The sequence below is a fragment of the Nyctereutes procyonoides genome, unplaced genomic scaffold (assembly GCF_905146905.1).
Source record: "Nyctereutes procyonoides isolate TBG_1078 unplaced genomic scaffold, NYPRO_anot_genome, whole genome shotgun sequence".
Lineage (NCBI taxonomy): Eukaryota > Metazoa > Chordata > Mammalia > Carnivora > Canidae > Nyctereutes > Nyctereutes procyonoides.
Genome location: NW_026575046.1, coordinates 48,303,130 through 48,322,753, shown reverse-complemented (window position 1 = coordinate 48,322,753; position 19,624 = coordinate 48,303,130). Strand labels below are relative to the sequence as shown.

General features: G+C 48.3%; 1 protein-coding gene and 1 non-coding gene across 2 annotated transcripts in view; both read left to right on the top strand.

The window, feature by feature from the left end:
- SH3PXD2B (SH3 and PX domains 2B) overlaps window positions 1–19,624 on the top strand; it is a 96,355-nt gene that overhangs the window by 14,551 nt on the left and 62,180 nt on the right. The window contains exon 2 of the mRNA XM_055325235.1: window positions 15,202–15,282. Coding sequence (XP_055181210.1) covers window positions 15,202–15,282 — 81 coding nt within the window. The remainder of the gene's footprint in view (window positions 1–15,201; window positions 15,283–19,624) is intronic.
- LOC129510019 (U6 spliceosomal RNA) lies at window positions 15,430–15,536 on the top strand. Its single transcript, XR_008664476.1, has one exon. It is a non-coding gene; the product is annotated as a U6 spliceosomal RNA (small nuclear RNA).

The window sequence follows — 19,624 nt, the reverse complement described above, 5'->3', positions numbered from 1 at the left end:
GCCCAAAATGAGCTGGGACTATGTGGTAGAGGAGATAGCCAGTGAGGAGGCAGCATGAGCCAGGGGGGAAGGGAGGACCCAGGAGGAGAGCTGGCTGCTAGACTCCTTGCTCTGGCCTCTCTCCTATACCTTTCCAGCCACCCTGGCTCCCACCTCCTTCTCTTCTGAGCTCCTTCCCATCTTAGAAGTTCTAAGTCCATTTGACCTTGTTTTTAGAAGGTCCAGATTTGGGGGGTCTTCCCATCTCTGCCTGGTAGCATCAGGAATAGCCAGGCCTCTGCACACATTTCATCGTCTTTGTACCCACCGACTCTAGACTGGGGGAGATGTAACAAAAACCATTTTTATTGAGTAGCTACTATGTGCCTGGTGCTGTGCCTAGAGCTTTGTATGCATTGAATCACTTGATCCTTACTGTCGCCCCATGAGGTAGGCACCGCTATTACTCCCCTTTTACAGATGGAGGAGCAGGCTGAGATAGGTCTTGCCCAGGCGCATGCAGCTAAGGAAGTCACAGGGCCACAGTTTGAACCCAGGCAGTGGGAGGGGCTGGCTTGGGTTAAACTCTGAAGTTTTAACAAGCACCCCCAAGTGTACTGTGCAACCAGGTTTGAGAACCTGTCAGGGATGGTAAGCATGATTGGAGTCATACACTGGTTTATGAGCTCATTTAATCTCTACGATAGAGAGCTCCTACTGCTCACAGCATTGTCTTTGGCTTCCCATGTATGGCTGCATTTACTTATCACAACAGTTACTGACTGAAGTCAGTCACCTGGCTGGTAAGTGGTAGAGGCAGGATTCTCGGCTCTGCTGTTCTTAGGAGCCAGGGGAAGTGAACACAGTCGCTTATGGTCCACATGCTCATCTTTCACATGGTCATCTTGGGTAGGAATGGGCATTCTGAAGTAAAATAAAACTGAGTTCAAATTTTGGCATCCATCATACATTAAAATCCAAAAAAAAAAAAAAAATTGGCATCCTCCTTAACTAGCTACATGGGTTTGGGCCAGTGACCTAACGTCTTTGAATGTCAGTTTTCTCTGCCATGAAATGGGTGGATGATGGGGTTCATTCCGTAGGATTTCCTGAGAGCAGAGTGTTGGGGATTTAGTAAGATTCGGTGTTGGTCCTCATTCAGAAAACTCCTACTCATCCTTAAGATCCAGTGCAATTGTTTTTTTCATCTGGAAAGCCTCTAAGCGCCCTCTGCAGAATGGGCCCTTTTCTCCCCTGTGCCCCTACAGTGGCTACAGAGTACTTCTTAGGGGGTGTGTGGCCATGAGAAGATTCTACTAGTGTCTTCTCTATTGAGAACCCCCTATGTGCCAAGCACTGTGCTGGACCCTTTAGGTAAGAGCTGAGAACTATCTAACCATGTGCACTGGTCTTTTCCCACCACGTCACGCAGCTAGGGTTTAGATCTTGGCTCTGTTACATGATGATTCTGTGACCTTGGGTAAGCCAGTTACCCCTTCCAAGTCCAGATCTCATAACATAACATAAATGAAGTACTTGGCACATCCCTGATCAGCCCAATCAAAATAATAATTTTGATTATTTTTCATTACTTGGGCAGCTTTACCCCTCCTGTCTGTATACCTCACACAGAGTGGGTGCTCACGTTGGACTGCCCAGTTCTCTCTAGGCGGCCCTGTTAACACAGGAGAGGCCCCAACTTGAAATCTCTCAACTCTGTTTCCTGTATGGCCTCCGGGCTCCTCTGACGCCTGGCAGCCAGGGAGATCCCCACAAGCCCTAAGTGCCTGCCCTGGAGGCTTTCCTAGAAAGCCAGCCTTCAGGTTGGTTTCAGCAAGCCTAGGCTCCAGCTGCCAGCACCTCTGCTTGCCATTGGAAAGTTCCCCATGCTGCTTCGGGCCAGATGTGTGCGAGGACGTGTGTTGGCAGCCAGAGGCCCAGGCTGGAGCTGCACACCCAGGCCGGCGAGTGTTTCCACCAGTTCCTTGTCTCAGTGTAGAAGAATTGAGGTGGCCGGGCCAGCCTGGAAGTGGATTCTGCTGCCCACCATCTGGATAAGACTCTGGCAGTGACAGGAAGACAGGCTCCCAGGGTGGGCAGCTCTGTGTGTGGGCACACAAGTAGGGGACAGCTGATTGGGTTTTAAAGCATAACATTCCTGCCTTTTCCTTTTAACATAGCTTACCTCGAAAGATTTGAGTTGGCCCAGGGGAGACAGACTGTCTGAGCCTCCAGTGCCTCATCTCTATAATGGGGTTATCCGTGACAGCACTGGAAGCTGCATATGGTCAGGCCATGTGTCAGGCGCCTGTCGTGCATTAGTTCCTGTGATCCTTAGCCAACCTTTGAAAGTAGATACTGTTCTCTCCATTTTACAGATGAGAAAATGGAGGCCCGGAGCCATGCATTGATTTACAAAATCATGCAGCAGCTTCAAGCTATAGAGTAGTCTAAAGCCAGTGCCTGTCTGTTTTTAATAACATTAAGGAGTGATTGGGTTGTGTGTGTGTGTGTTTATTTTTAATTTTTACTTGTGTGCAGTAAAACTCCCTTTTTGGTATAACATTCTGAGTTTTTATGCATGTGTGGTTTCTTGTGACCACCACCTCAGACAGGATACAGAACAATTCCATCATCCCCTCCCTCAGGCTGACCTGACTCTTGAATTCAGTGGCAGATGCTTCCACTTGCACTTGAACTTGCATCTGTGGTGTTCTCTTTTTCTCTGTTGCCTGTTCTGAGAAGCCTAGGGGTGAGATGTGGACTTCTCTTCTGGGATCGGGCCCCATGCCTGCATTCTCCTCTGTCACAAAGCTGGTTCTGTTTCCAGTACCCTTGGCAGTTGAGCTGTCCATTCAGCCACTTCGAGAGCATTGTTACTCTCCAGACACAGAGAGCTTTGAGTGAGGTCACCTTGATTTATGACTTTGTGGCCCTGTGTTGGCTTTTTGTCTCATTGCCTGCTTGCCTGTCTGTCCATGTGCCTTTTTGTCTTTTACCAGGTATTTCCCAAGAGCCAAATGTCACCAGGCACTGACAGGACCATGGTGCACCAGACAGAGGTGACCCCTGCCCCTCCAGGACTCCCAGGGGAGAGAAGGGGACAGACCAGCATACTCAGAGGCATGTGTACTGAGAGAGGGCAGCCCCAGTGGTTGTGGGAACCCAGAGAATGGGACCAGAGCCAGATTCAGGGTCTCCAGAGGCTTCCTCAGCTGCCATCTGAGAACTAAAGAGGTGCTAGACAAACAAAGGGAGAGATGTTCTGCCAAAGGCCATGGCATGTGCAGGGCCAGGAGGCAAGGGAGAGCCTGGTTGGGTCTGCATGGGAGGAGGCCCCCTAAACCCCACACCATGCTATTGTCGCCTTCCTTGACAAGGCTGAAAGCTCCAGAAGGGCGGGGGCTTCTGTCTTGTTCATGGCCACAGCCACAGCCCTTGGAAGGGAGCCTGGTACCCAGTAGGCACTCTGTATTTGCTGAATGCAAGAGTGGATGAACAAGCTGAAGTGTTTGAAGCAGAGAAGAGAGACACAATTAGATGTTGACTGGAGAGAGCACTCCGCTCTTCCGCCTCCCAGCCTGGCACCCCTCTGCCCACAGGGAGACAGAGACCCTCAGCTCCCCACTGCGCATTCACTGTGTACCCTACGGATGAGGAATGGTGGGTACCCAGCCCTAAACCAGAACATCTTACCCACAGCCAGCACCACCAGCACTTGTATTGTATTTGGGCCCCATTCCAAGCATTCATTTAATTGAAAAAATTAGGAAAAAATGAAAAACTGGCAGACGATTGCTCCCCATGTGTCACTTGCCGTGAAGCCTGGGCTTGGTGATTCCTGACGATGAGGACAGAAAAGTTCTGGCCTGGGGCCAGGACACCTGAGGGCTGGCCTTTGGAGGAAACGGGACCTCAGAGGGTGAAGGGGCTGGGATTCTATCTGATGTCAGCTGCTCTTCCCAGCTGTGTGACCTCAGACCTGCCACGTCACTGCTCTGGGCCTAGGTTTCCTCCTCAGCCCTGAGGGTGGCTCTACCCTCCTGGCAGGCAGTTCCTGAGGACTGCACACTGTGTTTGCAAAGCACTTAGCACCGATGCACACCAGCACCGTCCCCTATGTGGTCAGTGATCTTGTCTTGGGCCCCCCCCACTCCTCTTGGTCCCAGCCCACCTTAACACTCAGTGATCGCCTCCTGGGTCTCTAGGGCATCGCCACACTTGGCAGCATTTCTCTAGGAATAGACTTAATGTACTTACTCTGAAAAGATAAATACACAGTCTTCAGCCCTTCCGGCGGACGATGCTGCTCTGGGGTGTTGGGCAATCAGACAAACTGCAGGCTGTTGCAATTCCAAAAAAGAGGTTGGGAGTGTTGACCTACATAGGCCAGATGTTGGGCAGACAGCTGTGGAGAGCCGACAGATCGGAACCAGAGGGAACTCGTGGTCTCCAGGGGAGCCGCAGAATCATGTTTCCCATTAGTTAAGCCCTCGGAGCCCATCCAACTGCCTCTGCTCTCTCCCTCTCTCCCTCTCTCCTCCACCCTTCTCTCATTCTCTCCCACCCCCCTCACACTGGGCTCCTCCACTTTAGGCCAGGGCGGCGTATCACCAGAACGATGGATCTGGAGCCCAGCCCATCCTTACCAGGCTGTGCCTGGGATCTGCCAACCCAGAGACCCAATTAGTATGGAAGAGGGAGTTACACCCATCCTTTAAAGTTGGTTTCTTAAACCAGGATCTGTCATCTCTCCGGTGCCCTTAGGCATATTCCCAGGAGCCTTCTCTGCTGGAAGTGGGTTCACTTAGATCTGGAAACTAATGCCACTGCTTGATTTCAGGGCTGCATGTGCTGCTTTTGTAGTTCAGGTTGCCGCATAGGACAGCTTCCGTTACCCTGGGCTCAGGCCTCGCCACACAAACACGTGGCCTGCAAGTAGAAGCCAGAGCTCCTCAGTGTGCTGCGTGAGAGACAGTTTTTCCTCCCTCCATCTAAAAAGGTTCTGCTGCCCCTCAAATCTGAGAAACAGCATTTTGGAGCAGAGCTCCAGCATCCTCAGCACCTCCTGGGAGGAGCCCCGGGTGTGGTTCCAACTGTCCTATCTGTTCTCTGTGTGGCCTGGGCAAGTCCCCTCCCCTCTCTGACCTCATAACCCCAACTATAAAATAAAGGATGGCCTGGAACAGGGTTTTCAAATATTTTCAAGTACTGGAAGCCCCTCCTGTCATCCTGAAGCAGGCAAAGGAGGGCTGTGGGTGATGGCAGAGCCCAGGCCCTCTCAGAACCTGAATGAATGGTTGCCTGGTGGCAGTATGGACCCCCAAATTCTGGCAGCTGGGCCTGCAAGCTGCTGGATTACACCCTCCTCCATATATAGAAGAGCCTAAAGTGGTGCTGCCTAATGGAAACCAGGATGGAGAGCCCAGAGACCCAGCCACCTCACCAGGATCCCAGTGGCTTCTTACAGGCCAATCCAACCACTGGCTTAATCAGTTCTAAAGTTCTCTGGACAAGCCATTGTGTGGGAGGCCCAGGGGGCCCAAGGATCTTGCATAGAAATGCGGACATGGCTGTGGAAGTGGAAGGAGCCCATGGCTGAGAGTGTAACCCTTGGCAGGTCGCTGCACCTCTTGGCCCATCCGTATCCCCATTTGTAAATGGAGGGGTTGATCCAGATTAGGGATGCTGCATATGCACATCCTCCGATCCCCGTGCCTGTGGCAGACATTTCTAATGGACCACAAATGTCTGTCTTGCCAACACACCTTTCTCATAGCCTCTGTGGGAAAACAGCCTTAGCCCCCTCTGCCCCACTCGTGCCCTCTCTAGAGATACTTTCTTCATCTCCCAGGTCATTCCAGACAGCCCACCAGCACTGCAGAGCCAGGAGAAGGCTTCCCACTTGAGAAATGTTGTAGGCCCATTGGCCTGCGAACCACAAGTGCAGATAGAGTGAGAATGGGCTCAGGATTCCATTGAAACAGTACTGCTCTCATTCTCCATCCTCCCGCGGGCACCGTCGAAGCGTCTGACATAGCCACAAACCCCTGGTGCTACGTATTAACTCTGTATTCTTCTTCGGATTGACTCCATTGTTTTTCTTAAATTATTTTTAAAGGTAAAGCTTTTCCTGTCTCCCATAAATGGAAAACCAGTAGCACTTGCTAGAACTAGAAGGAAACTAAATAGAAAGGAAAAGGGAAGTCAGTGTGTTCACGTTCTCCCTGGCCATGCAGCCTGCCCTGATGTCTTCAGTCCCCTCTAGGAAGAGAGACCAACAAATGTTGGAGAGAGTGTTACGAAGCCACTATTGCCAGGCTCCTGGAGGGAAGGGAATGGCAGAGACTAACTGTCTCTCTGGAATTCTCTGCAGTTGAGCGCCGAGATCCTGTATCAGCTGCCAGCAGCTCGTATACCCCGGGTTCCCGCGTCCCTTGAGACATAGTGATCTTAGGAAAGACTGTCACTTTGGAAGGCCCTTGGACCAGACCCTTCCCCACCTACACCTGCAATTGTTCCCCAAAAATTAAAGTTCTGGCCATTGCCACCCAGACCAGAATGTAATTACTTTGTCACGACTACAGCAACAGCCCCAGCCCTTCTAAATGGTATCAGCTGGGTTCTTTGCTAATCCTAGAAACCCCACTAAATAGATTTGCAAAGCGAAGTGATATTGGAGGACATTCCCCCTGCACTCAGAGATTTTATTCACGGGGCAGAAACACCTTCTTGTGTTTTTTAGTTCATATGATGAGAATGTATGAAATCAGAGCACTCGTGAGGTGGGGCAGCAGCTGTCTCCTATCCTGCTGCACTGGGGACAGCATACGGCATGCGGATGGAGTGCTGGGGCCTTTCCAAGAGCTGCAGCCCTGGGCAGAGATCTGGCCAGTGGGTATGCAGAGACAGGGATGTCAGCTTACTAGGGCTCCTGGGGGCTACGGAGGCGCTTGGCCTGTTTCAGGCGCACCACTTAGCTTTCCCCTGACCCAGCTCCTGGCATGTTTCAAAGACCTGTAAGCTTTGTTCTGATTTAAATCTGCATTCGTAGACAAACTGTTTGAAATGACCCGATACAGAGTGCTGACATGCTGTCTGGCGTTCCTAAGCTCAGAAAGGCTGTGATGTGTCTTCACGGGGCAGACACGTGTGTTAGAGAAGCTTCATTTAGGTGTGAGTTACAGTGTTTCTGGCCTGAAGTCCATTGTTTTTTTTTTTGTTTTGTTTTGTTTTTTATTTATTTATTCATGAGACACACACAGAGAGAGAGAGAGAGAGAGAGAGGCAGAGACACAGGCAGAGGGAGAAGCAGGCTCCCTGCAGGGAGCCCAACGTGGGACTCGATCCCAGGTCTCCAGGATCAGGCCCTGGGCTGCAGGCGGTGCTAAACCACTGAGCCACCAGGGCTGCCCCCGGAGTTCATTGTTAATGCATTTACAATATACATCAAATAAGGTGTCTTTAAACAAAAACAGCCAAGCTATGTATTGGTCGGTTAATGAAAATGTTGTGATCAGAGGCTTGCAGGACCCTAACCGTGTATTTCCCCCAGGAACAGTGGCTCAGTCTTTGCTAAATCAGTGTTCACAAAGACTTAATACAACAAAGCTACCAGATATTATGTAGGTACATTCACACACATATATTTATATACAGTATGTATAACTTTTTTGAGATTGAGATTACAATTTTTTTTTAGCCTTTTCTTTTTACCTAAGCTAGTGGCTGAACTTTCTTCTCTGTATCAGAATTCTTTGAGTTGCGTAAAAACCCTCTTCACACCAAAAGGGGAATTAACTGGAAGGCCTAGGTCCCTGTCATGCATCGCAGAAGCCATGGGTGGGCAGGCAGGCCCTGGAAACAGGAACTGGAGTGCTGGCAGGAGCCAAGCAGGGCTCTTCCCTGCCTCTCTTCTCTGTGCCTCTCCTTCATTTGTCCCTTTGTGCATGCCAGATGTCTGTCACAAAGTGTGGAGGTGGCTCTGGCTGGAGCTGACATCTGGTCTGATTCCGGCTTCCTGAGAGAAGCTGATTGGCCCACCCTGAGCAGTCAGTTGTGGCCATGAGACAGGAGGGAAAGGTAGCACTTCTCAAGTGCGAGGGGTGGGGAGGTGGTTGTCCAAGAGGAATTCTTAGCCTCTGCCAAAGGGCTTTGCTTTTTTGTCTCCTGAAAGCTTCTAAATTGAGGAAAAGTAGCTTCCAGAGGCCTCAAGACAGAGTAATCCTCAGAAGACAGGGGTCATCATGGTACCTCCTGGCAAGGTCAGACTGACCTAGGGCTCTGGAACAGTCTTCAACTCTTGGCAGAGGAGGAAAGCCCAGGGTAGGTGAAGCCCTGGCACTGTGGCAGCCCTGTATTTGGGCCAGACACAGAGCTCCCCTCCACTGAGGCTGAGGCTGAGGCTGAGGCCTGGGGGTGGGGTGGGGGTGGGAGGTGGTAGTTCCTTCCCTCCAGACACTCATAGGGAGGGGACAGGGCCCTGACTCATCTGTCAGCTAGAAAATGTGTGTCCCAGGCTCAGGTGAGCGAGGCCTGTATTCCCAGGCCATGCAGAGGCAGTCCCTCTGACCCCCATGGGCCCTGGAGAAGACAGAGAAAGAGGCAGGGCCCTGGGGATGGGGGAGTAGGGACAGGTGGGTGGGCTGTGGGAAGAGCATCTACAGAGGTAGTGAGCAGAGACCAGGTCTCCCTCAGCTTTATGTCTCTGTGCTTGACTTCTAGTAATGATGATGAGGATGATGATAACTTTTTCCTCACGCAGGCACTGTGCAAGGCACTCTGCATGTACATTCTCATGTAATCATCACCCTAACTCTGATGTTGATACTCTTGTGATTCCTGTTTTTTACAGAGAGGAAGCTGAGTCACAGAAAGTTTAAACCACTTTCTCAAGACCACATAGCTAGTTGGAAACAAAAACAGGTGAATCAAAGCCATCTGAGCTCCACAGCCTCCTGGTGGGCTCTCAAAAACAGGAGAATGAGCATGTATCTGCCTACAGACAGATGGGGTGGAGGCATGATTGCCTGGTGCAGCAAGGCCATCAGGGTTGGAGGTAGCCTGGATCGCAGCCCTCATTCTGAACTTTATAGAGCTTGTGACCTCAGGCAGGTCACTGCACTTCTTCACCTTCATTCCTGGCTAGGAAAATGTGAGGTGTGTTAGCTTCACCTTCAGGCTCTTGGGAATTTGGGAGATTCCACGGCCCAGCCATCTGCCCACCTCCACCCCAAGCACCCTGGTTGTCGTATACCCCACCCCACAGCCCCCACTTCCACCAGTTCGTCTCTGTACTGACTTAGAGGAAGTGAGGAAATCCAGCACTTCTGGCCCTGATGACACTGAGCCTGATGGGAACCCAGGCCTGGGGAGTCTGGGCTTTGTAAATCACACAGGCCTGGCTGCTGAGGTTGAGTAAGAAGGGATTGCCATGGTGGTTAATTCCGATTTAAGGCGGGAGCCAGAGGAAACCTTCTGGGACCTTCAGACACCAGTGTGGTATCTGCTTCCTCATTCCCAGAGGAAAGGAGTCCCAGCTGCTCCCTGAGACTCTGAGCAGATGTGCCAGTGGGAGGGGTTGCAAAGCAGGGCACAGGGCAGAGAGGATAGGCAAACCTGTGGGAACATTTGAGAGACACAGCTGGGCTAAGCACCCTTCCCATAGACCTCAGGCCTGCCTCCCATAGGCATTGCTATCTGCAATACTTGACCTCCTAGCATCTCAGTTTCTTTCAGATTTTTTCACAAAGCATAGATTTCCCATCATGCCCAGCACTGGGCATACAGCATTCAGTGAATGAGATAGGCACTGTCCCTCCTCTCACAAAACTTAGAGCCGAGTGTGAAAACAGATACCTAGCAATTGCAGTAAAGTATAATTGACTTTGTGATGGGGAAGTGGGTGCCAAGGAGACATGCAACAGGGAGACCCAACCTAATATTAGTAGGAGGGGAGCAGAGAAGAGCATTTGAACTATGCCCTGTTAGTAGACTTCTAGAATATTCCACATTCTGAATTTGTCTGATTGTTTCCTTATGGTGTCATTTAGCTTGTTCCTCTTCCTCCTTTACTTTCTATAAATTGGAACTTAGGTCAAGAGGCTTGAGATTCAGGTTAAACATTTTAGCAACAACAATACTTGATAGAAGATTTTGCATATTTCATGTTGTATCACCTTGGGATACTTGCTTGTCTCTCTCGGTAATGCTAGCTTTGATCACCTCATTGGAGTTTAACCACCAGATCTCCATTGAAAAGGTACATTCTTCCCTTTGCTAGGAAAGTAATCCATGGGGTGATAATCTCACACGGTGTGACTATCCTTATCAACAGCCTTTCACCCAGTAGTTCCCATCCATCCAGAGTGGTGGTGCCATTTTGCTTTCCCTCCAATGGATGAGAGTTCCAGTGACCCCACATTTTTGTCAGCACTTGTTTTTGTTTGTCAGTACTTTTTATTCTAGCCATTCTAAGAGATATGTGGTAATATCTCATCATGGTTTCAGTTTGTCTTTCTCTGTTGGCTAATGATGTCGAACGTCTTGTGTACTTATTTGCCATCCGTATCTCCTCTTTGGTGAAGGGTCTGTTCAGATCTCTTGTTCATCTTGTGATTGTGTTGGTTGTTTACTTACTGTTGAGTTTTGAGAGTTTTTTTTGTAAAAATATGTTCTGAATATAAATCTTTTCCTGGATATGCAGCATATGTCTTGAGGGCTATTCCATGGAGAAAGTTTCAGTGTCATTTCCAGGGGAACATGACATGGACTACATAAATCTGCAGGAAATCTACTTTTGTTAAAAATTATTTTTTTAACTGTGATAAAATACATATAATGTAAATTGTACCAATGCAGCCATTCTTAAGTGTACAGGTCAGTGGCATTAAGTATATTCACACTGTTATGCAATCACTGCTGTCCATCTCCAGAACTTTTATTATCTTTCCAAACTGAAAACTCCATACCCATTAAACACTAACTCCCTATCCCTCTCGCCATCCCCTGGTCACCACCACTCTACTTTCTGTTTCTATGAATTTGACTATTTTCGGTACCTCACGTAAGTGGAGTCATATAGTATTTGTGTTTCGTGACTGGCTTATTTCACTTAGCATAATGTCCTTAGAGTTCATCCATGTTATAGCATGAGTCAGAATGCCCTTTTCAATGCTGAATAATATTCCATTGTATGTATACAACACATTTTGTTCATCATTTGGCTATTGTGAATAATGCTGCCATGAAGAAGTCTGCTTTTAATTCCTTAATGTCAGGACAATGAGTGTTAACTGGGCTTGGGATATAATCTAAAAGTCAAGATCAAATGTGTTCAGATTGCTTTGGTTACAAGTAACAGAAATAAAAGTGGCTTAAACCAGAAAATGAAGGTTTTGGCTTATGTCAGTGATGTCCAGGATGTTGGATCTGGGGGTTCAAATGATGTCACAGGACTCAGGCCCCTTCTCTCCCTCTTGGCTGCTTGCTCCTGTGTGACAGATATTTTTCACATAGTTTTCTTCCCAGTTAGCCCTTGAGGTGGGGAAAAGGGGTTCTTCCCTGATCATGCCATCAAAAGTCCAAGAATTGAGTCTCATTGGCCTGGCTTGGGTCACATGCCCATCCCTGAACCACTGCTATGACCAGGGATAAGCAACAGTCTGGTTGGCCAGACCCAGGACACAGGCCCACTCCATATCACAAAGACTAGGGGAGGGAGAGGGGTGACATTCCAAAGGAAATTAGGTGCAATTACCAAGACAAGAAAGGGAATACCAGATAAGCAGGCATATCGGACAACTGCTACTAACTTTGCATACCTCCTGTGTGCCAGGCATTGGGCAAATATATTAGCGATTGCAGTGAATCCTCAAGGGAAATTACTAACCCTCTTTTCAAGAGAAGGATGCTGTGGCCAAAGAGGTTGGTGCCTGTAAGTCTCCCCCAGCAGCAGGGCTGGCGTCAGAATTCAGTGGGTGTGCCCTTTCACCCACCCCTAAATCCTGGATAAGGACTGCATTGGGACAATTCTCATTAAAAAGTTATCTGTGCCTAAAAATACAGACATCAAATTGTGCTCAGAGGTTGATTCCAATAAACCAATTAGGACTACTGCAGAGTCCTTGTACCGTATGTACAGAACTTTAAAAACTATAAACAAGTGATGGAGAATGAATTGTGTAAGAATTTTTTTTTCCATTTTGGTTTTAGGAAAACAATGAAACTTTCATGATCAGTCTTTTATTTTGTTTTTTTCATCTGTATTAGCATTGTTCATGACAGATAGTCATCAAGACTTTGCTTAAGCACCCCCTAGTGACAGGACTGTTGGTATGGTCTTCTCTGGGCCTCAATTTACTCATCTAGATGTTGGGGCCCTAAGATTGGCTGAGTCCCTTTCAGTGATGGAAAAGCCTCCCTAGTAGTGTCCCTGCTCTTCGTCAAACCATTTTTCACACAGTGGCCAGAAGGATATATAGGAAAATATTTTTTTTTAACAATCATGTTTTAAAAAACATGATTTTAAATCATGTTAAACACACACACACACACACACCCCTTGAAACTCTTTATTAGAACAAAATCCCATCTCCTCCCTGTGGCCTGCAAGCCCTTCGTGATGCCACTGCCTCCTCTCACCAGCTCTGCTTGCTGTGACAGTCTTCCTACACCTCAGACATGTCCAGCATTTCCTGGCCTCTGTATCCTTATTCATCCTCTTCTCAATGCCTGGAATACTCTGTTCTCGGCTCTTCTCCTGGCCAGCTCCTCATCCTTCAGGTCTCTGTTCAATGCTGGCTTCCTCAGATAGGCCTTCCCTTCCAAGGACACCCAGCTGCCCTGCCTTCCCCCATGGTGCGCTCACAGCAGGTGCTGGCGTCCTTCAGAAGCGCTGACTGTAACTTACATACGTGTAAATTACATACATGCTTGCTTGTCCGGCTGGTCTGTTGCTCATCTTCCCACCCTCCAAGGGCAAAGTCTAGGTCTGTCTTGTTCCTCATATCCCAGCACCCAGCAGAGCACCTGGCATGCAAGAGGTACTTAATAAATGTTGTACACTGAACAAACGAATGACAAGTGGTAGCCATTCAAAATCTCTCTCTATACTGGAGTCTTGAGCAGAATTTAAGTCTTAAAAACAACAACTACCCAGGTGGCTTTGGAGACACAGTTCTTCTTGGTCAGAAAATCACCTTTTAAGGTGATTCCTAAAAGATGCCTTGACCTGTTGTTTTTTGGCTCTGTGAGGCCCCCAGGACTGGGGAGCACAAACAAGGGAGGTGGGGCGGTGAGCCCAGATGCCCAAATCCCTGATGTTGAAATAGCTTGTTTTTATGAAGAGGGGTGGGGCAGGCATTGGAGAATCTGAGTACAGGGTACTAAAAGTTCTTGAACTTTTCCTGTCTGCTAGGCAAAGAGCTCAGAGCTTGACCTCCAATAGTCATCACAATTTGGTATGAGATAGACTTGCTGATACCATTTTGTGGTTAAGGAAGCTGTGGCTCTGAGGGTTAGGAAATTGTATGAGTTTAGAGCTTCTTGACTCTAGAGCCCTTGTTTTTTCCCCTCTATCAAGCTTCTTTGAAAGAAAATGCATGTTGGATTTGGAGAGGTCATTCCTGGTGAACTTGGCTTGGCATTCAAGGGCACTTCCCATCTTGTCCTAATATTTGTTCCCATTATTCATGTCTTCTCGCCTGGAGAACCTTCTCCCACAAGTCCCTGGCATTCACACTGGTCTCTGGCCCCGACCCCCCCATAGTTGCTCCACTTTGTCGCATTTTGAATGAAGTTTCCTAGTAAAGTTTCCAGGTCCTTCAAAGTGCACAGTGATGATTCCAGGCTTCAGAGAGCTCTCCCCACCTCTCATCCTGCATCGGTCAGGACTAGATTACATGTGTCAGAAACCCAACTTAAACCGGCTTCAAAAACAATTTGAGAAGACAGGTTTGACCCAACATTTATTAGCTCAGGAAACTTGACAGACCAGGAGTAGATTGAGCTTCAAGCAGAGCTGGACCTCAGGGTCAGACTATTACAGAAATCTACTGATGCTGGGCTCATTCTCAGACAGGTTCCTTCTAAGCAGTGATGAGACAGCCCCCAGCAGCTCCAGATTCCCATCCTGACAGCCCAGCAATTTCAAAGAAAAGAGAAGTGGTCATTCTCAAGGGTTGGAGCAAAAGCCCCAGAACTGACTTTTACTGGCTCTGATTGGTTCAGTACAGGTCATGTGCTCATTTCTCAACCAATCACCATGGATAGTGAATGGCACTTGGCATCTAACGTGCTGTGTGCTGGGTGGGAGGGGGGGTTCTTTGCCTATTAAGTGGTGTCTCTCCAGCCAGTCCTTAACTCATGGCCTCTGACAACACTGAACCCCTCATATTTATACAGCATTTTCTGCGTTTCCAAAGAGCTTTCACATATATACTTCAGCCCAGCAGCCACAGATCATTTGTGCAAGTCAAGAATGGGTTATGCATGGGCTGATTTCTCATCCCCAGTGAACAGTGGTGTGCAGAGAGCCGCATTAGACACCACCTCTGACAGGAGCCTCTGAGCTACTGCCACGTCACTCTGCCCAAATTTGTCATCATACATTGTGTTTTGTGTGGGCTGTGTCTTGTGAAGTGCTTCCCCGTCCTCAGTCACATGAGATCCTCACACTGTCACACTAAGCAGATGCTATCAGCCCAGTTCACAGATGCAGAAACTGACTTGGAGGGAGAAGTGACCTGGCCTGGGCCCTGCCTGGTGGAAGAGGTCTGATGAGACCTCTTATGAGCTTATGAGAACTATGAGAGGGCTAAGCGCTGCCAGTCTCTGTGACTTCTGACAAAAGGCAAAGCTTTAAGAATGACAAAAAATAGCCAGCCCTGCGGCTCTCTGGATTGAATGGAAGGCAGGAAATCCCTACAGTGCTGCAAATAACACCATCTTCTGAGATGAGCAGGGTGCTAATGCTTTCCCATTCTTGATTTCACTTAATCCTTTGTATAGTTCTCAGAGGTGGGGGTTATACCCATATTATTGAGAAGGAAGCTGAGGCCCAGAGAGAGCAAATGACTTGTCCAAAGCCATATGGCTGGATGGCAGCAGAGCTCAGACTCAGATCCAGGTCTTTCTGACAGAACCCTGTGCTTTGCTCCAGAGTCCTGGAAATGGAAGGGCTCCCTTGGTGTTAATGCCCATCTGCTTTTTCTCTCTCTGTAGGTCTATATCATCCGGGTTACGTGGTCCAGCGGCTCCACGGAGGCCATTTACCGGCGCTACAGCAAGTTCTTTGACCTCCAGGTAAGGATTTGGAGTGTCCAATGAACTGCAGTGTAGGAAAAAATTTAAATGGACTAACTTTCCATTTTGATATCAAAGCCTAGACTCTCACGCATAGTGGACACATAGTGTTCCTTTTTATTTCCCATACTTAAAAATGATGTTCATGTGCTGCTCACTTCAGCAGCACACGTACTGAAATTGAAATGATACAGAAATTAACATGGTTCCTATGCAAGAATGACCCACAAATTTGTGGAGCACATGTTTGACTTCCCAGGAGAAAAAAACCTGCCTGGCTTCAAGCACAGCTTGATCCAGGGTTTCCACAGTACCACCTCACCCAGCTCCTTCCTTGCATCCTGCTTTTGTGGTGTTGGCTTTATCCTCAGATCCCACAGGGTTACAAAATCCTCTGGGCTTATACTCAGCAGGAAGGAATAAAAGGTCACTTCCCAGAAGTCCCAGTGAACACAGTGTCCTCTGCACACCATCCTATCTTCTGACCTCACATGTTCTTTCAGAAGGTTGAGTGATATTAACCACAGCCTTGGTTGTATGGAACTAATCCATTCCTAAAAATGTTGGATAAAGAATTTTCAGAATCTGTATTTCATTATTTTAAGGGGGGAGGCGAGATAATAATGTGCTTCTAACCAGTTCCCCAATATCACTAAAACAATCTCAAACGCCTACATAACAAACTGCCAAGAGTCATTGCGTAATGTAAACCAACTGAGACACCAGTTACCTAATTATTAAAATGCACTGAACTCGTTATGTTTTGTGTTCACAAAATGCAACAAAATCAAATAGTACCATATGTAAATTATATTTTCCTTCTGGTCTACAGTGAACATGTAAATACACAAAGAGACTATATGTTAAAGATGCTAAGATACTATCTAAAACAGACTTGGCAGGAGCAGCATAGGGACCAAGAAGGGGCCGAACCCTGGCGGAAAGGCAAGGAAGATGAACACAATAAACAGGGGCTACAGTCCTGTCTGAGAATGACTGAGATCCACACCGTCTTACCCAGAAGCAGGGGTGATCTATGCAGATCTATTACAGCGGGTCTTCAGGTCAGAGATTGAAAGTTGGGTAAACACCTTTGCAAGTTTCTACACTGACTTTTCACGCACGGTCTGTGTAAAGAGGACTACCTGAATTTGCTTCCAAGATGCCTCTTGCTTGCCTAACACCTCCAAAAGGATAACAGTGGGCAGAGAACAGCGAGATGATAGAACTGTGGCAATGATGATCAGGAATGCTATCCTGAGGATTAGGGACATCCACACTGAGCAAATACCTCCTGGGCAGCTCAGGCAGGAAGAGAGGAGTGGGGTAGATTTATGGGAGGAGGCAAGTGTGCCCCCACGGAGCCCAGAGCAGGAAATGCAGCTGGCCTCACAGGGCCCCAGAACCAGCAACTGAATGACCCTTGGAGGCCTATCAGCTCTTCAGCCATCTGTCACTGTGGCCACAGAGTCTCCCATGAAGCTGACTTTGTTTTCCTGCTAGCCCCTCTGTACCAGCTTCCTCCCCCAACCCATTGCCCCACATCCCCCAGGTAGCATTTCATTTCCCCAAGTGAGGTATCCTTCCCTGTAGTCAGCACTCTGGCCTTTTAGGTACTGAGTCCAGTCTCCAGGAGAGAGAGAGAATCTGTTTGTCCCAGGGGTCCTAGGTCCACCTCCGAGCCTGTCAGCTATAGCCGCAGGGGTCAGGGGGTTTGGTCCAGCATCATCTGGAGGAGCAGGTCTGGACAAGGACAGGCGGGGGTGGGGGGCGGGGATGAAGCCTTGGAAGTACATATGGAAATGTTCATTGCTGCTGTTCTGCAGCCAGTGAGGCATCATACCCAGGGCTTTAGACCTTGACTTCTGGGGTTACACAGACTGGGTTCAAATCTCAGCTTTACCTTTCAGGTCTCAGCTTGGTTCACCTCTGTATGTTTCTGAGACTCACTCAGTTTCCCCATCTGCATGTTAAGAATGAAAGCACAAGCACTTTCCTCATGCATTCATTGTGACAGTCAATCACGACGTGCCTGTCTCAGTAACCACATTAGCTGTTATTAGCTGTCCCTCTTGTTCAGATGAGACTTGCCCGAGGTGACATCATTTGGGAACACTTGAGCCAGAGTATAATCACGAGCCTCCCTGGCTCAAAGCCTGTCCTCCCTCGACTCTTCTGTTCTGACTCAACTTTCTTATTTCTACCAGAACTTAAAAGTGAGGTTTTCTTCCCCACTCAGCATAATTGGCAATAATTGGGGGTTTGCTAAAACATAAACAGCTGCCTCAGACTCCCCTCCCTATTAGTCTAAAGGCAGTGCCTCAGCCAGCCTTAAAGAGTCCCGATGGGTGGCTGGAATGAAAAAGTCATGGAACTCCACAGAGGGTCCTGCTGTCCTAGAAACAGCCTGCTACCCCCCACCCCCACATCCCAGAGGAGGACCCCACCAGCCAAATTCAGCTGTTTCCAAGGACCAAGCAAGGGGGCCGGCCAGCATGGGGCTGATACCCTAAAGTGAGATGATATCATGATCCCACCCTCCCCTTCCTCCCGTCTGGCGAGTAGCCTTGGCTTTTCCAAAAGTAACTTGGCACAAAAGAGTATGAGAAGGGCCAAGCTTTCGTGGAGGAACAGCTAGGGTAGTGTGGCGTAATGGAAAAAGCAGAGGACTCAGTCAGGAGACTTGGGGCCCAGCCACCTGTGCTGTGTGGCCTTGGGCACATCCCTTAACCCCTTTGTGGCCTGACTGTCCTTGTCAGTAACATGAGGTAATGACAATAGAAACAGCTGGCATTTCTGGAGCACTGACTGCTAAGCATCTAGGTATAATGACTAATTTAATATTCATGTTAAGCTTATTAAATTACATAGATGTAGAATCTTAGGCTCAGAGAAGATACATCATTTGCACAAGGCCACACAGCTAGTGAGCGTCACAACTTGGATTTGAAACTGGGCAGGTGACACCAGATACCACATTCTTAGCCACCGTGCTTCTAGTGCCCCTCTCTCTCTAGTGGCTACTTCACAAGGTTTATGTGGAGTTAGAAGTGCTGATGTGTGTCCAGAACAGGTAGAGCCACAGAGACAGCAGATTAGTAGTTGCCAAGAGCCGGGGGGAGGGGAAGAGGGGAAGAGGCTGTTAGTGGGTACTGGGTATCTTTTGGGGGTGATAAAAATGTTCTGGAATTAGATGACAGTCATGGTTGCACAGCCTTGTGGATATACTAAAAACTACTGAATTGTACCCTTCAAAAGGGTAAATTTTATGGTATATGAAGTATATCTCAATTGCTTTTTTTTTTTTAAGTGATGATGTGTGTGAGTTTCTGGGCTGTCAAGCCCTGAGCAAATGTCAGCTGTTGGGATTATTGATGGGCGTGGGTTGCTTCTAGGAACCGGCATAAAGATAAGAGGAAGAGAAGATGCCAGTTTAATAGAGTGGTTAAGATCCTGGGCTTTGATCCAAATGCTGCCACTTACTGGCTGTGAGATCTTGTTTTAGTCAGAACTGTTTTAGTTGCAGATGACAGAACCCCAGTCAAAACGGATTACTCAAAAAGAACATTGATTAGCTAAATGTAACAGATGTCTAAGCATTCTTGGCTTCAGGTGTGGCTGGATCCAGGGACAAGAATGTCAATGAGGACCTGCCTTCCTCCAGTTCTTAGCATTCTTCGTGCCCAAGCAGGGTGGTGTATGGCACAGTGGTGGCCACAGCTCCAAGCTGTATCCAACAGGTCAGCTCAGTGGCTTCAGGAAAAAGAACACCCCTAGCAATCTAAGCAAAAGTCTCATTGGTTCATCTTGGATCAGTAGCTGGGCTGGTCAGAGCCAGCCTAGGGACTGGAGTAGAATGTGTGTAGATTTTTTTTTAAGGTTTTATTTATCTATTCATAAGAGACACACACAGAGAAGCAGAGACACAGGCAGAGGGAGAAGCAGGCTCCATGCAGGCAGCCTGACGCGGGACTCAAACTCAGCCAAAGGCAGACACTCAACCACTCACACCACCCAGGCATCCCAGAATGCATGTAAATTAAGGATTAGGAGATTCCCCAGAAGAAATAAGACAATGGCTGCCAGGGAAGGGGAAATAGCCTGTAGATAAAAGAAAACAAATGATCCTCCTGGATGGGGCAGGACATTCAGGCAGAGGAAATAGTCTGCAGAGAGGCTCCCTGGGGTTAAAAGGGAAAACATGACTCAGGCTCTTCTGTGGGAAAAGAGACCATGGTCACCAGCGAGAGTGTCCCCTTTATGACAGTTCACCTTCCACAGTGATTTCCTAACCCTCTTGTGCTTAAAACAGCCAGACCCTGATCGTCATGCCTGCCACATC